General features: G+C 36.1%; 1 protein-coding gene and 1 long non-coding RNA gene across 6 annotated transcripts in view; one reads left to right on the top strand and one right to left on the bottom strand.

Annotated features, from left to right (window-relative positions):
• Positions 1-294: 294 nt before the first annotated feature.
• On the bottom strand, positions 295-1,575 carry LOC138690977 (uncharacterized). Its single transcript, XR_011329726.1, has 2 exons — positions 1,203-1,575; positions 295-1,046 (listed from the first exon to the last, which is right to left on the bottom strand). It is a non-coding gene; the product is annotated as an uncharacterized lncRNA (long non-coding RNA).
• Positions 1,576-1,764: 189 nt separating this feature from the next.
• Positions 1,765-23,395, top strand: part of Spred (Sprouty-related protein with EVH-1 domain) — a 202,054-nt gene continuing 180,423 nt past the window's right edge. For 3 of the 5 annotated variants that reach the window (XR_011329725.1, XM_069812585.1, XM_069812586.1), the window contains exon 1: positions 1,766-2,163. Coding sequence is in view for 4 of the 5 variants with exons in the window: in XM_069812585.1 (XP_069668686.1) it covers positions 2,144-2,163 (20 nt within the window). In the remaining variant the exon portion in view is untranslated. Of the gene's footprint in view, positions 2,164-23,395 lie in introns of all 5 variants that reach the window. The other 2 variants (XM_069812587.1, XM_069812588.1) reach the window with 1 other exon arrangement.

A 23,395-nucleotide genomic window follows, 5' to 3' on the forward strand; every position in this document is an offset into this window, starting at 1 on the left:
CAGAAATGCATGTAGTGTATTAGTTGGGAGGCCGGAGGGAAAAAGACCTTTGGGGAGGTCGAGACGTAGATGGGAGGATAATATAAAAATAGATTTGAGGGAGGTGGGATTTGATGGTAGAGACTGGATTAATCTTGCTAATGATAGGGACTGATGGCAGGCTTATGTGAGGGCGGCAATGAACCTCCGGGTTCCTTAAAAGCCATTTGTAATTAATTTAGTTTTGTATTTTGGACAAAAATTGCTGTGCGAGTAAGTGCCAATTTTTTTTAAATCTCAGTATAAAAAATGAACTTCATGACCGAAAATTTTATTTTCAATTCAGTAAATTCGAACATTGTTATTACAGTATTGACATTGAATACATTAATTAAATTTTATATAAACAAGAAGTACATGCCTATGGGCAGACTTTTCACGTAGAATATAACAAATATTTTCCTTAAGCACAACACAGAATGATCTTCCCTTGCATCGCCCCAACTCAACTGGGTGCGGACTGCCTGAGTGTTCATCAATCAACTTCCGCTCTCTAGTTACTGTTAATTCTTCCGAATTCCTTTCTATGTTGCGGATTTCTGAAGTGCAGACATCTGGTTAGTGTTTCCAATGTACAAACGCCAACTTCAGTGACTTCGAAAAATATATTTTTTTCCAGCTAGAATGAGATTCTAACCACTGTGCATTCCCAATGTCAACGGAGGTTGTTTCTTCATGCTTTAAATCTAATATAATTTTAAAATAGTTCCTTTAGAAAGGGTAGAGGGCTTCGGCCACGCACGCAAGCACGCACATACCACAGATACACGAGGTGCCTCATAATTTACATTCCTTTTTCGGAAAGAGGGTTAAATTAGGTTCCATTTCTTTCTCTGTTGGCTACAAATTGGCAATAAACATCCCTTATCATGAGGCCTAATATTCTCCGCGCACTCAATCTTGTCATTGCCATCTGTATCGCACAGTTACTCATCTCTCTGCAGCTTTTTCAGGAATTTTTGGTTAGGTACATCCAGCACACAAGAAATGTCATGAAATCACTTAACCTGTAACATGAAAGCGCTAAATGTAACAAACATAAGATAGACCCTAATATTCTATTAAATTACAGGTAGGCTATTAGTAATCAATATTGTCAATCAAGTTACACTGGAGCCTATCTTGAGATTCTTGCAAAATTGTAAATTATTTTCTCAGATTACCCTTAGTTATTTAAAGATTGTCTAAGCTTCACCATGAGTTTTACCCCTAAATTGTGATCAGGGGTTTTACCAAAACAGTTGTTGCTACATGTTAATAACCTAAAATAACTAATAATAATTACTGGGACCACTTCGTTCCACAACGCAGCACAATTTTCAACTACATTTCGTTCCAGAACAACTGCATAACCGTAAAAGCCTTTTCAAAGTTCAAATACGAGCGAAATTCAAACCGGTAAAATGTTATTTAGTATACCGAATATATTTACAAATAAGCGGTACGGATTTACTAAATATTTTAAATCTACAAAATGATACTCTTGTACAATTCTCACGCAATTATCATTAAGTGAAAAATATGTTTTCCTAATAATTATACCACTTCTAAGAAGTTCGCTTTCTGTATGTCGGACTGACAATCACAATGCTATTGAACTCAAGTCCTCAATGATTCATTCATATTTTTTACCCATATCATACCAACCGCCTTTGATATTAGTGGTATGTAAGTAAATATCGTTTGAAAGGGACTTCTGTAGTACAGGAACGCCCCCATGCTGTATTCACGAGGCCGTGATTTGAGACATGCCTCCATTTTATATGTGTATAACAAACTTTATTCCTACGCTATTTCATGTCTTTATTAGACTATAGAAGATATCGGTTAAATTTTACAACTTTAATAATGTGTATTGTAAATATCATCTTATAAGCAAACGTTAATAATATATTACAACGAATAACGGACTATATTTTTATTGGTATATATATACGGACATGCGCGATCACACCAGGCCGAAGATTGAAGAAGCATCTTCATAGGAGAGATAGGAGAGAACTTCCTGTCTTTACAAGTTCTGGCTGATGTATTTTATATGCGTCAAAAATGGTGGAAGTAAGGACAAAATGGGGCAAAAGTAGGATATTTTATTTCGCAAATCATGACAGAGGCATATGAAGAGTAAGTACATACATTTATTTTTACAAAAACACATATATATGCTCGCAAGACCTACAAGTGTTCAAAATTGGGGCTAGGTCATGGTAGGCATACATCTCGGCTTGCCTCCATTTTACCATAGCTTTCTGCTCTCTAGAATGTAAATTTATGTGAAATCCGACGATACACAATCTTTTCTGATACAAATGATGCACGAGAAGAGAAAATTACGAGAATAATCTAGGGTTAATGTGTCTGACAAGTGTGCGTACATGTCCTTATCAAATGGCAAACTGATCATTCATCATAGAACCTAGTCCTATAATGTAGTAAATTCTGGTCATTGATGAAACCATCGCGTCATTCATGAGGCAGTGCTGCTACAATTGAGTAAATTGAAGACGCAGATAATTCATAAAATGATAATGGCATTGTATTAGCCGTATTTTTAAGTCAACACACCATTGTATTTTGCAAGAATTTCGTACCTGTGATACACATATAGTTGTATGTTTCGTATAATATAGTATTAATGTAAATTAATTTGTTATGGGTGCTGTAATATCTAATTTGAGCTAAAATGTGCTTTGAAATGTAGCCTACGGTAAATATAAATTGATATACAAATAACTTCCTGGGTGACTAGCCTAATGTAAAAATGTTTATTGCTGTGTTGCTAATAAACTTTAATTTCGATACCAAGAAACCTGGGGGAGGGGTGTAGATCCTGTATAGGCCTACATAACAACATGATTAAACTTATAGACCTATTAAACGCTTGTTATATAGGTCCGCATGTATGCAAGGTTAAAATAACCTTTCTACTGTGAAATGTTTTCTAACGTTTGAATCGATCTTTGTATCGCGGCTTAATATAATATAGGCCTATGGTAGCGATTAAAAAAATCCTGTAAATGTATTGGCTCCTTAACCAGTTTTAGCCGAAAGATATATTATGCCGACGAAAATCACCAATCCATTTTTATATCAACTTAGGCTACGTGAAAACATGGGTTAAATGTGTTACTCCTATTACATATTTCTTTCTGTATAGAAGAAGGGTAATATTTTGTAATTTAGATTTTAGATTCGTAGTATCCTAATTGAAGCTATCAAATCCATTAGCCCTATGTGGACTCCAGTGACATCTCGGTGGGAATTTAACTAAGGACATAGACTATTCACTCTCAGAAGCTCAACATAGACTATTCACTCTCAGAAGCTCAAATGGAACGTACATGTCAATTGATGTGGGTGATGGAGGTGTAATCTGAGAAAGATATGAGATCAGCTACTGGGACCGTAATTTATAAATAATTGAGATAGCGTACATGTTGTTTAGTTAACTATCCGAAGACAGGTTTGAACCTCATAAGTGACATCAATAAGGCATCATTCATGAGGCAACTAGGCCAGAAGATAATGGGATAGAATGACTAGTTCTTTTCACCCTTCATTGCATACAATCGCCGATTAGCTACATAGTCCACTAATCAGACTTCAGATGCATACAAACAATTGTTCTTCTTCTGACATATAGGCTAGGCCTATCGTCAAGTGAGATGTACTGCCTGATAATAGACAGCGTACATGAATAGGAAAATTTCTTAAAACAGTTACGTGTTTCGTAATTATAAAAGCAATGCATTTAGGGTCTAAAAATAAATATTAATGCAAGCTAGGAATAATCTGTACACGCCATCTTTATCGTTTTCGAGATATAGCACCTATAAAGACCAATTTTAAGTATCTTGTAGGAATTTCTGGCCATTCTTTATTTTGATACTTGAAGCAAGAAGTAGGGGCCTAAAGTTTTGTCACAACTTTACCACCGAAAATTTGATGAAAAGGGCTGTGCGGTCTAAGTTATATAGGCCTACTGCTTTGCATTTGATAATTTCCATAACATGTATTGGTTTATTACTTACTTACTTACTGGCTTTTAAGGAACCCGGAGGTTCATTGCCGCCCTCACATAAGTCTGCCATTGATCCCTATTCTGAGCAAGATTAATCCAGTCTCTATTATCATATCTCACCTCCCTCAAATCCATTTTAATATTATCTTCCCATCTACGTCTCGGCCTCCCCAAAGGTCTTTTTCCCCTCTGGCCTCCCAACTAACACTCTATATGCATTTCTGGATTCGCCCATACGTGCTACATGCCCTGCCCATCTCAAACGTCTGGATTTAATGTTCCTAATTATGTCAGGTGAAGAATACAATGCATGCAGTTCTGTGTTGTGTAACTGTCTCCATTCTCCTGTAACTTCATCCCTCTTAGCCCCAAATATCTTCCTAAGCACCTTATTCTCAAACACCCTTAACCATAAAGAACAACCGGTAATATAACTGTTATTATAAATTCTAACTTTCAGATTTTTTGACAGCAGGCTGGATGATAAAAGCTTCTCAACCGAATAATAACAGGCATTTCCCATATTTATTCTGTGTTCAATTTCCTCCTGAGTATAATTTATATATGTTACTGTTGCTCCTAGTTATTTGAATTTTTCCACCTCTTCAAAGGATAAACTTTCAATTTTTATATTTCCATTTCGTACATTATTCTCGTCACGAGACATAATCATATAGGCTACTTTGTCTTTTCGGGATTTACTTCTAAACCTATCTCTTTACTTGCTTCCAGTAAAATTCTCGTGTTTTCCCTAATCGTTTGTGGATTTTCTTCTAACATATTCGCGTCATCTGCATAGACAAGCAACTGATGTAACCCGTTCAATTCCAAATTCTCTCCGTTATCCTGGACTTTCCTAACGGCATAATCTAGAGCAAAAATGTATTGGCGTAATTAATAGAGGGATTTGAAAGTAATTCCCAGGAGATAATGCAGATTTTGAAACTAATGTGAATATTGTATTTAGGATATTCTGTAACAATGAAATGATTGTAACATTACATATCTTCGTTTGCAAGGTTGTGTTTTAACCTAAGGTTACTAAAAGCAAAAACCTAAAGAAGTTCATAGCAAGTTATGTACCCATGTATGTAAGTAGGCCTACCCACATGTACATAACTTACGTATGTACAGGGTGCGAATTGAATATTTTCTTCAGAGGAGTCCTTAAAAGAAAAAAATTATATTCATTATTGACAATTGGTCCTGTCATAACATTCTCAAAACTACTAATACATAAAACTAAACAAAAACTAGACTAGTTTACTGGGTATATGTTAGGCCTATATGTAATTAAATACCTTAAATACACAGCTTGAAGCAGATTTTGAATATACTGCTACTACTACTTGTCATAATGGTGCATCTCGTGCAGAGCGTGACCTTGTATCCTTTTAGCAACATTTTTGTTGATTGGGAAATCCTCCTGAACTAGATGTTTGGTGGTGAGGAACGTAGCAGCACTGTGTGTGTGAATACTCATTCTGTTACGTTCAGATATTAAATTGATATCCATTCTACTGAACCCACACTCTGTCTCTGCTGATATGATTTTGATTCTCTGGTCTAGTTCCCCATGACAGTTATCTCTCTCAATAGCTTTATGTGTAATTTTGATTTTTGAAACTCGTTTAATAATGAGGCAAGCAACTTCGTCATCCTTATTGACATTATCTCCTGATGTAAACACAGAATTTGACATTATTGTGATGTCACAAAGATTAATAAATTTTCAAAATCATCATAGAAAGCCAGCTCCACTTCATTTTTTGGCCACTTTGTTTCATCTAATATTTCAGCAGCACTAATAAATTCACTTGCATCGAATTGTGAACTTTTATAAAAATACCGTAAAAATTTATTTGATATTGCTGAATATCAAATGTTTATGTTTTATATCACTCCAAGACGTCGGCCCATCAGTCCATCATATTATTAAATTGTGAACTGCTAATATCAATAAGACCTTTTAAAAATTGTTTATGGAATTGATAAAATCACATTTATCTTTATTGGTTGGTTCTTGTTAACCCTTGAAAATTCTTCCATAGCCTATAATGTTCCGAATTACTATTGTCAGCTTTGTGTTTACATTAATTGCACTGCTTTTCCTTGACTATAAGAATAAAGAAAACTGCTTTAGTGCGTCTGAAACATCTCGAATTAGGGCTAATTCCATAACAAAAAGAGTCACCCACTTATTTTCTTGAAGATGCCTTGCAATTTATCCCTACTTTGGATGAAGTATCTTCACTTTTGTTCTTAAGAAAATCCACAAGTGCTACATACGACACAATCACTGCAGGAATCTAATATAATGAGGAAATCCAATGGATATATCAAATAATTACTTTTCCTGTGTTAAAAAATTGAGCACTTACTTAGACCAATAGCAAATGCTTTGATATAGGCCTAGCTCTAATTTTTTGGGCTTAAGGAAAACTCCTTATACTAGGATTCTATGAATGATTTAAAACAGTGGTTGTCAGCACTTGCTGAAATGGGTAACGGGTAAGGAGTGTATCAGAATATGCACCACCTTGCAGAAGGGGGAGGGAGAAAGCATACCCGCCATCGGCCACAGATGCATGCTAGTGCATCTCTTATATGCGGGTAAGAGACGCTAGCCCGAGAGTGCACTGTGCTGATGACTGCTTATTTAAAGTGTAATTGACCTGACTTTTTTTCAGTAATCTCGTGAACTCCAATTTATGATTCAGACAATGAATAACAATCAAATTAGGATTCAACTCATTCTTTAAAATAACTACCACTCCTTCTTATGCACTTTGAAGATTTGATGCACCATCAGATGCAGAACCAATCGGCTGAATTTTCAGAATATTTTTTTAATCTTGTGATCAGCCAAACATTTTGTTAGAGCTTCTGCAATTGATTTTCTAAAGAATAACAAAAGCTCTACAATGTCAAGAAAGTAATTGCACATTTCATTAAACTTTGCCCTAATGTAGGTACACAATCAAACATGATTTATTAGAAATGGTGGTGCTTTCGTCAATAAATAATTTATTATGCCGGAAGCACTGCTGCTGTCTGTATAATATGACTTTCCAAGAGTAGGCCTACTGACATGTGTTTCACAGTGAAATCAATTAGGCTATGTTAACACATGAATGGTCTGAATGCAATATTTAATTCATATCAATACCATTTATCTGCTGTAGTGTACACAAATCCTTGAATACCTTAAACGGATAATCTTTCTTGCAGATCATGTAGGCTGTCCTAAAGGTCTTGCTTGTTACTTCAACTTTTGTAAGATATTTTCTCTCCCAGGATCTAAATGCTACATTGAGTGCTTCAGTGACTCTTGTTTCTGACTAAGTTAACCAGAATTTGTTCACACTGATCACGGTATTTAGGCTTACTTTTGGCATTCACACATATTTTATTAGGCCTATATAATTTTTGCGAGGTTAGCAAAGACGCTTTCAATAAATGCATTTTCAAAATTTGCTGTCCTGCCTTTATGAAGACACAGGGATTTTACTCTGCTACAAACGTCACCTGTAATATGGCATATCTAAAAAAAAAAAAAGATATACCTACTTATGCAACCACTTACATTTTGTAGTTCTGTATCCCTGCAAATGAAAGAGCTTTGTTTTAACTCTGTTGTTCTCTGTGCTTCTTAAGGATTGAATATCTACAGAATATTCAGGTAGTTTAGATTTCATATCCTCCCACCCCTGATTCAGATGAAGACATTGAATTAGGCCTGTCACTACAGTTAACAGTTGATTCTGAGTTTTGGAAGGGGTATTTCACCAATTTTATCATCAATATTAGTATTGCCACTTTTTAGTTCTTAACAATAGGCCTATAGTCAGAGAACATGAGCTGTCCTTTCATTTTTTTTAACAATACAGTCAGAGACATGAGCTGTCGTTTCATTCTTTACACTTCTTTTTCCACTCCTTGTAGGCCTACTTAAAAAAAGTGCATGGTGAATTAGAAGATACAACCGATACAACAGAAGGAAGTATAAATTATAATTTTATTAAATAATGTATTCACAACTAACAAACAAATACAAATAATGTATAAGATCAGAATTCATAAGTAATGGCCAACGAGTCAACAGCATCATTGAAATGAAAATTTGATGTATAATTGCTGAACACACGTATGATTCAGGTTCTGGCTGATATGTACATCTATTATCAGACAGTACATCTCACTTGACGATATGTGTCAGAGGAAGAAATTGTTTGTATACCTACCTATATCTGAAGTCTGATTAGTGTAATATATAACTAGTTAGCAATGGAGGATTAAAGGAACTGGCCACTCTACCTTATCTCCTGGCTTAGTTGCTTTATGAGTGATGCCTTGTTATCACGAGTCCAGACCTGTCTTCGGATACTTGACTAAACAACAACTGCTGAAGGTTAATTTCTGTGTCTTACACGACATTTGACACACTTCTAGGAACTAAAATTGGAACTACATAAATTATATTTCATTAACATTTTATTTCAAGGTCTTACACCATTCATCTAATAGTGCACTTTTTGTCCATATGGTTAAACATAGTTAATATAACATATGAAGGACATTATAAGGAAAAAAACTGATTGTGACTTACACTACATTAAAAAGACAGGTAGTTCTGCACCAACATGCATATTTTGAGACTACTCTACTACTACAGTTACATGGATGATGATGTGATAGCTTTTAAAGTACAAATCTTAGATTGTGTACTGTATTATTTTTTTTACATTTAACAGTTTGTCATACACATAAATATTTTATTTCGTGACTTACATGACTTTAAATTGTGACTTACTACAGCATCAACATGTAAAATTAATAATTACCTGTATGTATTGTGGGTCCCTATCACCATGGCATGATGTGTCCTCAAGTTGCGGATAGAGGAGAAAGCCTCCAGATATGGATGGTAGGGTGGACTGCCGATAAGGGGTGGTCCTCCAGGTTGGGGGTTAGGCGAAGAGGTAACAACCCATCACAGTAAAAAGCAGCTTGTTACGAAACCACACAATAAGCCTCGGAATGGTCATAGAGGGTTTGGAATTGAACGGGTTACATCATCTTCTTGTCTGTGCGGATGACGTGAATATGTTAGGAGAAAATCCACACGGAAATTTTACTTGAAGCAAGTAAAGCAATGGGTTTGGAAATAAATCGTGAAGAGACAAAGTATATGATTATGTCTCGTGACCAGAATATTGTACGAAATGGAAATATAAAAATTGGAAATTTATCCTTTGAAGAGGTGGTAAAATTGAAATATCTTGGAGCAACAGTAACAAATATAAATGACACTTGGGAAGAAATTAAACGCAGAATAGATACGGGAAATGCCTGTTATTATTGGGTTGAGAAGCTTTTGTTATCTAGTCTGCTGTCAAAAAGTCTGAAAGTTAGAATTTATAAAACAGTTATATTACCGGTTGTTTTGTATGGTTGTGAAACTTGTCCTCTCACTTTGAGAGAGGAACAGAGGTTAAGGGTGTTTGAGAATAAGGTTCTTAGGAAAATATTTGGGACTAAGAGAGATGAAGTTACAGGAGAATGGAGGAAGTTACACAACACAAAACTGCATGCATTGTATTATTCACCAGACATAGCTAATTAGGAACATTAAATTCAGATGTTTGAGATGGGCAGGGCATGTAGCACGTATGGGCGAATCCAGAAATGCGTATAGTGTAGTAGTTGGGAGGCTGGAGGGACAAAGACCTTTGGGGAGGCTAAGACGTAGATGGGAGGATAATATTGAAATTGATTTGAGGGAGGTGGGATATGATGATAGAGACTGGATTGATCTTGCTCAGGATAAGGACTGATGCTGGGCTTATGTGAGGGAGGCAAGAATCTCCAGGTTCCTTAAAAGGCGTAAGTAAGTATGTGCAAGAAATAGTAACAATTTAAGTATGGATGCAAGTTTATATCAAGTTTTAAGTATTATGTTGTCTGATGTCTGTTTGATGTTCATTTTGTTAAATCATACAGGAGTGCTTATCACAGTATTACATTTTTCTTGGGCCTATAAACACGTCAAAACATAAGAATTTTTTTAATGATATTGGTGGTCCCAGCATATGGCTGACATTTAATTTTATATAGGCCTAGAACTATTAATTCAAAATGATGCATGCTTCTCGTTTGTGGAATGTTAATTATCTGAATAATATCAAGGGAAAAATTGTTCCGGGGCCGGGTATCGATCCCGGGATGTCTGGTTGAACGTACCAGCGCTCTTACCAACTGAGCTACCCGGGAACTCCACCCGACACCGTCTCAACTTTCCCCTTTATATCCACACAACTTGCGCGGGTTGACAAAATGCCAGAGACCCACATCGAGTGCACACAATCTCTGTGTGACTTGGAATTGTGGTTTTCTGTTAACGTACACAGTGATGTATATATTATGCAAATCTAGTCTTTCAGGTAAAGTTTCCTGTAAAGCAGATTTGAATAATTGCAAGGGAAAAATTGTTCCGGGGCCGGGTATCCCTTATCTGTTTTCCAGAAGGATTTCAAATTCTGTCCAAGCGATATTTCTCTCATGCAACTTTTTCTTTGCCAATGTAAATAATCACATATTTGGGCATATTTTTACACATCATTCATAGAAATTCTTGACACATTTGGGATCTATAGATCTTGCTTTGTGGCTTTGCAATGTTGTCTTTTTTTTTATCACCAAGGCCATCATTACGATCATTTTCATGAGAGGTGTCAGTCAGGGTAATTAGACATAACGAAACTTCTTGTTTAAAGGGGTGACCACTCTCATCTGACTGATATTTCAACATATTCAATTGGAACTAGGGTGTTCAGTCAGGAAGTGATTTAATATGGCATCATTGAGAACTGCAACAGCATATTTACCAAACCTGCATGTAATCTGACACAATCATATAAGGCACTGACTGAGCTAAACCAGCTTCAAGGTGATAGTAAACCATTGCAGTAAACAAAATGCATTATAATGAATTCCAGTGGACAGACTAAATTTCATCTTGATATGTGAATGAATAATTTTCACTAAAATCCATTTGTATCAGCAGCTTACCCTTTGTGATGCCTTTTTTCTGTTCAGCAGAATACACTTCTTGTTTATGTTTGATAAACACGTGGACAAGAAATGCTTGCCATTTCTCCTCTAAATTTTTGCAGAATTTCACTTGGCAAAGCAGACATTGAGTGATGATGATGATGATGATGATGATGATGATGATGATGATGATGATGTTGTTTTCTAATGCCAGGTGTTTGACAATAAAGTCATTTGGCCTCTTGCACTCCAATATTTTTCAAAGATATTATCATGGTCAGCCACTGAAGCACAGATTTTGAGGTGTTCCGAATCCATTTCTTGGTTTGAGTTGCACAATGGGCAGTTAGGGGACTGATATATTCTAATTCTGTGCAGGTGTTTGGCCAAACAATTATGGCCTGTTGCCAATCTAAATGCAGCTACAGACGATTTTCGTGGTAAATCGGGAATTAACTGTGGATTATGATGCAGAGAGTTCCATTTTTTCCCCTTGAGATTGTGTTATCAAATGTTTATTTGTTGAAGTCTAAGTATGTAGATTTAATAAATCTTTTCACAGAGTAATACGTAGATTTAGTAACAGGCCTGTAAGTAGCAGTACTGCTCTCCTTTGCTAAAGCATCCGCATTCTTGTTTCCCAGGATTCCACAATGGGATTGTATCCATTGGAATACAATTCTTTTATTGAGTGATATTAATTGAGAAAGGATTTTAGTTATTTCTGCTGTTTGAGATGAAGGTGTGTGTTTAGAGACTTACTTACTTACAAATGGCCTTTAAGGAACCAGAAGGTTCATTGCCGCCCTCACATAAGCCCGCCATCGGTCCCTATCCTGTGCAAGATTAATCCAGTCTCTATCATCATACCCCACCTTCCTCAAATCCATTTTAATATTATCCTCCCATCTACGTCTCGGCCTCCCTAAAGGTCTTTTTCCCTCCGGTCTCCCAACTAACACTCTATATGCATTTCTGGATTCGCCCATACGTGCTACATGCCCTGCCCATCTCAAACGTCTGGATTTTAAGTTCCTAATTATGTCAGATGAAGAATACAATGCGTGCAGTTCTGTGTTGTGTAACTTTCTCCATTCTCCTGTAACTTCATCCCGCTTAGCCCCAAATATTTTCCTAAGCACCTTATTCTCAAACACCCTTAACCTATGTTCCTCTCTCAGAGTGAGAGTCCAAGTTTCACAACCATACAGAAGAACCGGTAATATAACTGTTTTATAAATTCTAACTTTCAGATTTTTGGACAGCAGACTGGATGATACGAGCTTTTCAACCGAATAATAACACGTATTTCCCATATTTATTCTGTGTTTAATTTCCTCCTGAGTGTCATTTATATTTGTTACTGTTGCTCCAAGATATTTGAATTTTTCCACCTCTTCGAAGGATAAATCTCCAATTTTTATATTTCCATTTCGTACAATATTCTGGTCACGAGACATAATCATATACTTTGTCTTTTCGGGATTTACTTCCAAACCGATAGCTTTACTTGCTTCAAGTAAAATTTCCGTGTTTTCCCTAACCGTTTGTGTATGTTCTCCTAACATATTCATTTCATCTGCATAGACAAGAAGCTGTTGTAACCCGTTCAATTCCAAACCCTGCCTGTTATCCTGAACTTTCCTAATGGCATATTCTAGAGCGAAGTTAAAAAGTAAAGGTGATAGTGCATCTCCCTGCTTTAGCCCGCAGTGAATTGGAAAAGCATCAGATAGAAACTGACCTATACGGACTCTGCTGTATGTTTCACAGAGACACATTTTAATTAATCGAACTAATTTCTTGGGAATACCAAATTCAATAAGAATATCATATAAAACTTCCCTCTTAACCGAGTCATATGCCTTTTTGAAATCTATGAATAACTGATGTACTGTACCCTTATACTCCCATTTTTTCTCCATTATCTGTTGAATACAAAAAATCTGATCAATAGTCGATCTATTACGCCGAAAACCGCACTGATGATCCCCAATAATTTCATCTACGTACGGAGTTAATCTTCTCAAAAGAATATTGGACAAAATTTTGTACGACGTCAACAAAAGTGATATTCCTTGAAAGTTACCACAGTTGGTTTTGTCCCCCTTTTTAAAAATAGGTACAATTATGCACTCCTTCCATTGTTCTGGTACAATTTCCTTTTCCCAAATAGCAAGTACAAGTTTATAAATTTCGCTATATAATGCACTTCCACCCTCTTGATTAATTCTGCTGGAATTTGATCGATACCTGGAGGCTTGTACTTTTTCAGATTTTCTATCGCAATTTCAACTTCTGAAAGCGTGGGTTCGGGTATAAATGGCTCAGCAGTTTGTATTTCAATTTCGTCCCGATCATTTCTGTTTGGCCTATGTACATTTAGTAGTTGCGCAAAATAGTTTTTCCATCTGTTTAGGATTGATGGAGAGTCTGCCAGCAAGTCACCATTCTCATCCTTGATGATGTTTACCCTTGGCTGATATCCGTTCTTAAATTCCTTTATACCCTTACATAAATCTCGGATGTTTTTATTCTTACTATTTGTTTCTACCTCATTCAGTTTTTCCTTCAAGTAACCTCTCTTTTTATTCCTAAGTGTACGACTTGCTTCCTGTCTTTCATTGAAATAATTATCTTTCTTCTCCTCAACTGGATCCTGTAAGAGACTATTGATAGAAAAGCTGCTTTGGAGTCTGTCAGTATAACTGCATTCTTAAATTTACTTATGTGGCATAGAAGATTCCTGAGACTTTCACTTATTGCAATGATTTCTCCATCAAAACTTGTTGTTCCATGTCCAAGAGATCTATAAAGTGAGAAGAGACAGCACATAACACCTGCACCGGCACCTTGTTCTCTGGAGATCAAGGATCCGTCGGTGTATAAATGAAGCCAGTTTTGTGGAGGGTACCTAATATTAATTGTCTCTAAAGACAGTTGTTTCATTATTTCAGTGTTTACTTTTGATTTCAATATTTCTTCTGTTAAATTTAGATTGTATTCTGTATTTAATAGAGTTAAGGGGGTTGGTTTAATTTGTAGGTTTTCTTTTAAATACGGGATATGATTTAACCTCCTATTTTCATCTTTCAACCTGTTTGTAACTGGTTTTTTCTTCTGTTGCTAATTTGTTAATAATATCCATAGTCAGGTTCTTGAAAACAGTTAAATACTTACAGCAATCTCAAACTTGTCTCATACAGTCTTCACTGGAATCATCACAAACAATTTTTTTTAATAAATTCAGATATGTACTTCCAGGGGTAGCATCACTTAGGGAATCCAACAACTATTTCATATTTTCGTAGTAAATGCAGAGACACAAAGTGCTTGGTGTGTATACACAGAGACAAACATGAGGTGGTCGTAGGTTGCAGAACGTCGACTTACCAATAATCACATAATCGTAACTGGATTTGAAGTAATCGTAACTTGCAAATCTAGTCTTTCAGGTAAGGCTCCCTGTAAAGCAGATTTGAATAATTTCAAGGGAAAAATTGTTCCGGGGCCGGGTATCGACCCCGGGACCTCTGGTTGAACGTACCAGTGCTCTGCCAACTGAGCTACCCGGGAACTCCACCCGACACAGTCTCAACCTTTCCCTTTATATCCACACAACTCGCGTGGGCTGACGAAGCGCCAGACACCCACATAGAGTGCACACAAACTCTGTGTGACTTGAAATTGTGGTTTTCTGTTAACGTACACAGTGACGTATATATTATGCAAATCTAGTCTTTCAGATAAGGCTCCCTGTAAAGCAGATTTGAATAATTGCAAAGGAAAAATTGTTCCGGGGCCGGGTATCGATCCCGGGACCTCTGATTGAACATAACAGCGCTCTGCCAACTGAGCTACCCGGGAACTCTACCCGACACCGTCTCAACCTTTCCCTTTACATCCACACTACTCGCGTGGGCTGACAGAGTTTGTGTGCACTTGATGTGGCTGTCTGGCGCTTTGTCAGCCCACACGAGTTGTGTGGATATAAAGGGAAAGGTTGAGACGGTGTCGGGTAGAGTTCCTGGGTAGCTCAGTTGGCAGAGCACTGGTACGTTCAACCAGAGGTCCCGGGATCGATGCCCGGCCCGGAACAATTTTTCCCTTGAAATTGTAAGTTTTTCCAAGAGTCAAAAACAAGGAGTGCTTTTGAACTTTTAATTTTCTGCTAATTTCATTTCTTACAACAACAATGTCTAAATCCTGGTGCCTGATATGAAATATCTTCTCGCTCATAAAGTGAACCATCTTGTTGTTTAGTTTCATCACTAATTACACCAAACAGTTCTTTTGCGACATGACCCTTCTGTTTTCAATATGCCAGGTGACACAATTTGAACAAGATACTTTACAGCAGTCTCTCTCTCATCTGTGTGGACTAGCTGGGAAACTTTGCTTGACTTTAGAAACAGCTTTTCCAAATGAACTATGAGACCTGTAAACCTTACTCATTGAATTTCTTGGTGTGGTTTGTAGATCTTGTTTCTTTAATTTGGCTTTTAGTCAACAGCAGGCCTGGGCAACAAGTCGATCGTGATTGACTGGTAGATTGCAGCCTGGTTTTTTGTCGATCAGTATTGTGTTCTTGTAATATGTTGTATTTATGAATTTACGATGATACAACAATATTGGTTCGGGAAATTTCATTACTAATGCGAAAGGTTCACGCCACTGTTGACTAACCACAAGTGATCGATTATTATCAGTACGTATATATGTTCGATATTTCTTCGATATTGTTAGAGTTTAGATTGTACTCATGTGCAACATGAAGCATGAACAAACGAAGATTTTCTGCCTGTGTTTCTGGTTAACGAATGCGAATTTAGAGGTTTTTGTTTTAGTTGTGTTGTAATACATAACACTTTGTGCCGGTAACAAATTTTAATATTTTTATTTGCGCTGGGCATGTGATACATATTTTCTATATAATTTGAGCCTCCTGAATACGAATATGATAATAAGAAACAGTTGTTGGGTATGGGTTTTGAGAAATTTTCGAATTTATATCTATTCAATATACTGCTTTATATAATGAAAATAAGGTTAAATATTCATTGTTCAAAAGATTACAGTTTTCTTTTTCTGTGTTTTCTTTCATACTGGGCATCAGGTAAATCACAAGATAAAGTCCAACAATAGTCTGCTAGGATAATGGTACTCCACTGTCCTTGGTATCTTTTTTCCATAGTTGAAATTTCTTGATGAAAGCGCTCACCATGCTTATCATTGAAATCGTCACAATTGTCGGGGAAAAAGTGGAGATGGAAGTGAAGGAAGTGAATTTTCAGGCACATGTTACAATCCATAGTTTCATACTCCAATAGTAAATTTTGCACTAGTTCTTTATAGCCTAGTTCTCACTTTTACGGTTACCCAGAAAATTTAATACAACCTCCCTGAATCCAATCCAGGCGACTTTCTCTTTTCCTTCCAACAAAGATTCAAAGTGATTGTCCTTCATTATTTCTCTAATTTGTGGTCCATTGAAAACTCCGTCTTTTATTTTTGAGTCACTAATAGCAGGAAATTTTTCCTGGATATGTTTAAATGCTTCAGTTTTATGATTCATCCCTTTAACAAAATTCTTTATTAACTCTAACTCAATGTGTGAAGGGAATAAAATTACTTTACTTTGAGGTATAAGGGGTTGTTGTATAATTAATATTTTTCTTCCCTGGCTTTAGTGATTTTCGTTTTATTCTATAATGCTTATCTCGAGCGCAGCACAGAAAGCAGCAAATTTTGTGTAGCCTAATTGCATTTCAAGAAGCAATGCTACAACCTTCAAATCCGCACATATAAACCATTCGTAATTTGAATATTATCATTAATGCACACTTTAAAGAAATACACGTCTTACATAGAATATTAACGCCACGGAAATCTCCTGGCAAACTGAAGTGATTTCATATAGCAAATCTGTTTCTCCAAATGGAAGCGAAAAGGGCAATAAGACAATTTCCGCTTCTAAAAGTCGTTTTGACAAGGTGGTCTATTGCAAAATATAAACTACAGTAATGTCATTAAAGCTCACAGTGAAAGAAATGCACATCTCAAGTAAAATCAGGTAAACTCAAGTGAATTCATACCGCGAACCTGTTTCCCCCCTCCAAATACTGCGTGTTCAGTTCAAATTGTGTCATGACTCGCTGTATGCCGTCATGTGGCTAGTCAGTGAGCCTAGATAATTCAGTCTTCATACACTTCCGCAGAGGTGTATTACTTATGTGCCAGAGAAGTTGCCTAGCAAGTACGGCATTCATTCTGAAGAGTACTTACCGATACGTACGGTAATGCCTGTAGTGGCAGGAACGTGAACTGTTTGAAAACACGTACTGAGGTGAGTTTTTTTCTTACTGTCGGGATATGAGGAGAGGGTTAAGACGATTATTTACGTATTTGTTGGCATTAACTTCGACGGTCAACATGGACACGGAGCATTTAATTTGTATTGTGGAATGTTGCCGTACGCAACCGATGATAACAAATACCCTGCGCACGACTTGCCCGCGCAAAACACAGTTCGAAAGAGGTTATGGTAGCACACAGACCGTACAGACCGCCATCTGTTGCTACGACGTTCAAGTTATACCATACACGCTGTCAAGTTCAGATTGAATGCCTTGATTAATAGGCAACTTCTCTGACATAAAAGCTGAAACTTGCTTCAAATCGCTGACTCACAACAGTGATGTCATGACACACTTTGAAATGAACACCCAGTAGACTCGTAAAAGGGAAATAAAATAATTTCCGTTTCTACAAGTGCTTCTAACATGGTGGCCTATTTATACTAATATTGTTTTTACATAATGGGTCGTTGTATTTGTAAAACAAAGTAGTTACACACGAAATACGATGATTTTTTAAAATAGAATGCATATAGAATGAATTACTGTTTATTGTGCATCTCGAAAACCCGAACTGATGGAACATTTTGCTTGTTATTTTTTAATTCAGGAGGTCGAAATTAGTAACAATTTGTTAGTTTTATGTCTGGTGCAAAATGGCTGTTGACCAGTGTAATTAATGCAGCAAAGAAAAGTAAAACACATTACTTCCATGACGACTCTTTACTGTGGTTAGAGATTGTATTGTATTGTATTGTATTGTATTGTATTTATTAACATGCCATGGTATTCATACATTGCTTTACAGCTAGAATATGGAACAAGTAAAAAAACTTAATACTATTATAAAGTCTTAATTTTTCGTCACAGTCTAGATGAAATATATACAGAAGATATTTACAATATAGTCTACTAGTACAACACAAAGTTTTAGTATCAATTTCATGAAGTGTTATTGAATGTCATGAATTCACCTACAGAATAGAAGGCGTGAGAAATTAGGTACTTCTTTAATTTAGCCCTAAATAATCTTATGTTTTGAGTTCCATTTTTTATATCGATAGGGAGGTTCGGGTTTAGGAACAGGATTCTTTGTTCATAAAAGAATAAAATCAGCAGTAAAAAAGGTCGACTTTATCAGTGACAGGTTATCATATTTAGTACTTAAGGGTAGATGGTGCGACATCATAATTAAATGCTCACACCCCTACAGAAGAGAAAGACGACTATATAAAGGATCGCTTCTATGAGGAATTGGAACATACTTTTGATCAGTTACCTAGATATCACATGAAAATTTTATTGGGGGATTTCAACGCTAAAGGAGGACGGGAGGATATTTTTAGACCAACTATTGTAAAAGAGAGCCTACACGCAACTAGTAGTGACAATGGAGTTAGATTAGTCAACTTTGCCGCATCGAAAAATTTAATTGTCAAAATACAACATTCCCCCATAAGGATATACATAAATATACCTGGACTTCTCCAGATGGATTGACACACAACCAAATAGATCACATCTTGATAGATAAATGGAGACATACCAATATAGTAGATATTCGAACTTTCAGGGGTGCAGACTGTAATTCTGACCATTATTTGGTGATTGGAGAATTAAGAGAAAGATTATCAGTAGCCAAGCGAGTAGAGCAACAAGTTAATATTACTAAATTCAATATTTTGAAATTAAAGGACGAGGAAGCTAAGCAAAATTATCAGGTCGAAATTTCGAATAGGTTTGCGACTTTAGAAAGTTCCGACGAAGTTGAGAAAGAATTAGATGTTAATAGCATGTGGGAAAATATCAGAATAGTATCAAAATCGCAGCTGAGCAGAGCATAGGTTATTATGAAACTAAGAAAAAGAAACCGTGGTTTGATGAAGATTGTTGCATGGTAGTAGAAAGAAGAAAACAGGCAAAATTGAAATTCTTACAGGATCCAGTTGAGGAGAAGAGAGATAATTATTTCAATGAAAGACAGGAAGCAAGTCGTACACTTAGGAATAAAAAGAGAGGTTACTTGAAGGAAAAACTGAATGAGGTAGAAACAAATAGTAAGAATAAAAACATTCGAGATTTATATAAGGGTATAAAGGAATTTAAGAACGGATATCAGGCAAGGGAAAACGTGATCAAGGATGAGAATGGTGACTTGCTTGCAGACTCTCCATCAATCCTAAACAGATGGAAAAACTATTTTGCGCAACTACTAAATGTACATAGGCCAAATAGAAATGATCGGGATGAAATTGAAATACAAACTGCTGAGCCATTTATACCCGAACCCACGCTTTCAGAAGTCGAAATTGCTATAGAAAACCTGAAAAAGTACAAGTCTCCAGGTATCGATAAAATTCCAGCAGAATTAATACAAGAGGGTGGAAGTGCATTATATAGCAAAATTTATAAACTTGTACTTGCTATTTGGGAAAAGGAAATTGTACCAGAAGAATGGAAGGAGTGCATAATTGTACCTATTTTTAAAAAGGGGGACAAAACCAACTGTGGTAACTTTCGAGGAATATCACTTTTGTTGACGTCGTACAAAATTTTGTCCAATATTCTTTTGAGAAGATTAACTCCGTACGTAGATGAAATTATTGGGGATCATCAGTGCGGTTTTCGGCGTAATAGATCGACTATTGATCAGATTTTTTGTATTCGACGGATAATGGAGAAAAAATGGGAGTATAAGGGTACAGTACATCAGTTATTCATAATTTCAAAAAGGCATATAACTTGGTTAAGAGGGAAGTATTATATGATATTCTTATTGAATTTGGTATTCCCAAGAAACTAGTTCGATTAATTAAAATGTGTCTCAGTGAAACGTACAGCAGAGTCCGTATAGGTCAGTTTCTATCTGATGCTTTTCCAATTCACTGCGGGCTAAAGCAGGGAGGTGCACTATCACCTTTACTTTTTAACTTCGCTTTAGAATATGCCATTAGGAAAGTTCAGGATAACAGGCAGGGTTTGAAATTGAACGGGCTACATCAGCTTCTTGTCTATGCGGATGACGTGAATATGTTAGGAGAAAATCCACAAACTATTTGGGAAAACACGGAGATTTTACTTGAAGCAAGTAAAGCGATCGGTTTGGAAGTAAATCCCGAAAAGACAATGTATATGATTATGTCTCGTGACCAGAATATTGTACGAAATGGAAATATAACAATTGGAGATTTATCCTTTGAAGAGGTGGAAAAATTCAAATATCTTGGAGCAACAGTAACAAATATAAATGACACTCGGGAGGAAATTAAACGCAGAATAAATATGGGAAATGCGTGTTATTATTCGGTTGAGAAGCTCTTATCATCCAGTCTGCTGTCAAAAAATCTGAAAGTTAGAATTTATAAAACAGTTATATTACCGGTTCTTCTGTATGGTTGTGAAACTTGGAATCTCACTCTGAGAGAGGAACATAGGTTAAGGGTGTTTGAGAATAAGGTGCTTAGGAAAATATTTGGGGCTAAGCGGGATGAAGTTACAGGAGAAAGGAGAAAGTTACACAACGCAGAACTGCAAGCATTGTATTCTTCACCTGACATAATTAGGAACATTAAATCCAGACGTTTGAGATGGGCAGGGCATGTAGCACGTGTGGGTGAATCCAGAAATGCATATAGAGTGTTAGTTGGGAGACCGGAGGGAAAAAGACCTTTAGGGAGGCCGAGACGTAGATGGGAAGATAATATTAAAATGGATTTGAGGGAGGTGGGATATGATGATAAAGAGTGGATTAATCTTGCACAGGTTAGGGACTGATGGCGGGCTTATGTGAGGGCGGCAATGAACCTTCGGGTTCCTTAAAATCCATTTGTAAGTAAGTAAGAGAGGCTATTAAAAATGTTTACTGCCATATAACGCACTCCTTTTTGATAGCATGATAGACTTGCTGATGGAGTATGACAGTCATTTTTTTGACGTGTATTTATGCTATGAACTGTTGAATTAGTTACGAAGTTTTCACGATTACATAAGAGGAAGATTATTAATGAAAAGATATAGTGACAAGCCATGGGCATTATTTGTAGTGTTTTAAAAATAATCCTACAAGTTTCCCTAGATTTGGCACCTACTATTATTCTAATTACTCTTTTTTTGTAATAGGAATATACTGTTACTATCTGTGGAATTTCCCCAGAATATTATTGCAAAACTCATTACCGAGTGAAAGTATGCAAAGTATATTGTTTGTAAGATATTGATATTTACTATCTTTTGCATAGATCTAATAGCAAAACATGCTGAATTTAATTTGGGGGTAATTTTTTTAATATGATTTTTGCAATTTAACACATCGATTTTTTAAGCCAAGAAATTTGGTTGTTGTTGTTTCTAATAGGGATCTATTGTTAATTATTGCGCTAGAAATTTGCGAGGTTGAATTTGGACAGAATACCTAAGTTTTGCTGTTTAATTTGCCCAGCCTCTGTGTCGTTACCAAAGAAAGGCAATATAGATTGACATTATAATGCTCTCTATTGTAGCAAATATGATCGAGATTTTCTGCCAAAAAGTGAATTACGTAACTTCAAGTTGAAAGAACTGAAATCCAAACTGACAGCTCAACAATGTTGCTGTCAAAGCCAACAACACGTTCTAGCAATGAGAGGTTGGCCTCATTTAAAGCAAGTAACTTAATCATCAGGAGATTTAGATTTAAATTGTTCAGTGAAGGGGGCTTTATGAAATAGGTAAGTTTTTCTGGAAATTGCTGATAACCTCTTCTATGGGTTTAACAACAAGAATGAAATAAAAGCTGCCATTAAAGTCTTCAGTTTTCTAGAAGAACAGTGGCTCGTATATATCTGTCAATCTGGAGAAACAACTCCAGGAAAGATGTCGTTGACTGTGAATCATTTTCTCTCCAGTTAGACAAATCTGTTGATGTTAGCAATACAGCCCAAATTTTTATTTTTATCCGTATGGTTTTCCAGGATTTTACCATCAAGGAGGAGTTTCTTAGTATTGTTTCTTTAAAAGAGCCACTGGCCTGGATATATTTAATGCTGTCTATAGTCTTTTTAAGAAGACGAAACTCTTACTGTTCAAGGCTGTGCTAATCACCAGTGAGGTGCAAAAGACATGACTGGTTCTAATAATAGATTTATTGCCCTTTGCAGACAACATAATGATTTTCCAGATTTCATAGCTTATCACTGCATAATACATGAACACGTGTTGGCAGTAAGAGGTTAAATACAAGTAACATAATGAACATAACTTTCATATAGTCAACTCTATCTGTGGAAAATCTCTCCAGAGGAGTCTCTTCAATTTTAACTCTTGATGAGGGAACACCATAATTAGTTTTGTAGGCTATATTGAAGTTGAATGGCTAAGTAGAAGCAAATTTTTGCACAGATTTCGCAGTTGACTCAATGAAATAAAAGCATTCTTGAAGGAGAAGAAATATGAATATGAGCAGTTGGAAGATGAACAGTGCCTGTGTTATCTTGCTTTTTCAGGAATTACAGGACAAAAACAAGTACAGGGAGATGGTAAGCACAGTTTTCTCGTACAAAGGTAAGTTTGGTCTCATGGTGAATGCTCTCAAAGAAAAGGATTTTTCTAATTTTCCTAATATTCTGGACGATTTGGAGAGTTATCCAAAAACATTATGTGAAAAAGACAAGTACATAACTGAAATTGATACTGTTCTAAATGGCCATGAAACAAGGTTCAGTGAATACCAAAATGTTATAAATATTGTTCAGCATATGGCCTATCCATTTAAAACAGATCTGAATATCAAGAAAACTGCAGCCCTTTTCAGTGACATTTTTGGAATTAGCAAGCTAAGTCTGGAAAATGAAATTATAAATCTGCAAAATGACATTCTTTTGAAAGCTCAAGCTGGCGATTCATTCATTATGTAAATTAGTGCTGAGGGACAAGTACCACAACTTAAGAA

This window comes from Periplaneta americana, chromosome 16, assembly GCF_040183065.1.
Source record: "Periplaneta americana isolate PAMFEO1 chromosome 16, P.americana_PAMFEO1_priV1, whole genome shotgun sequence".
Lineage (NCBI taxonomy): Eukaryota > Metazoa > Arthropoda > Insecta > Blattodea > Blattidae > Periplaneta > Periplaneta americana.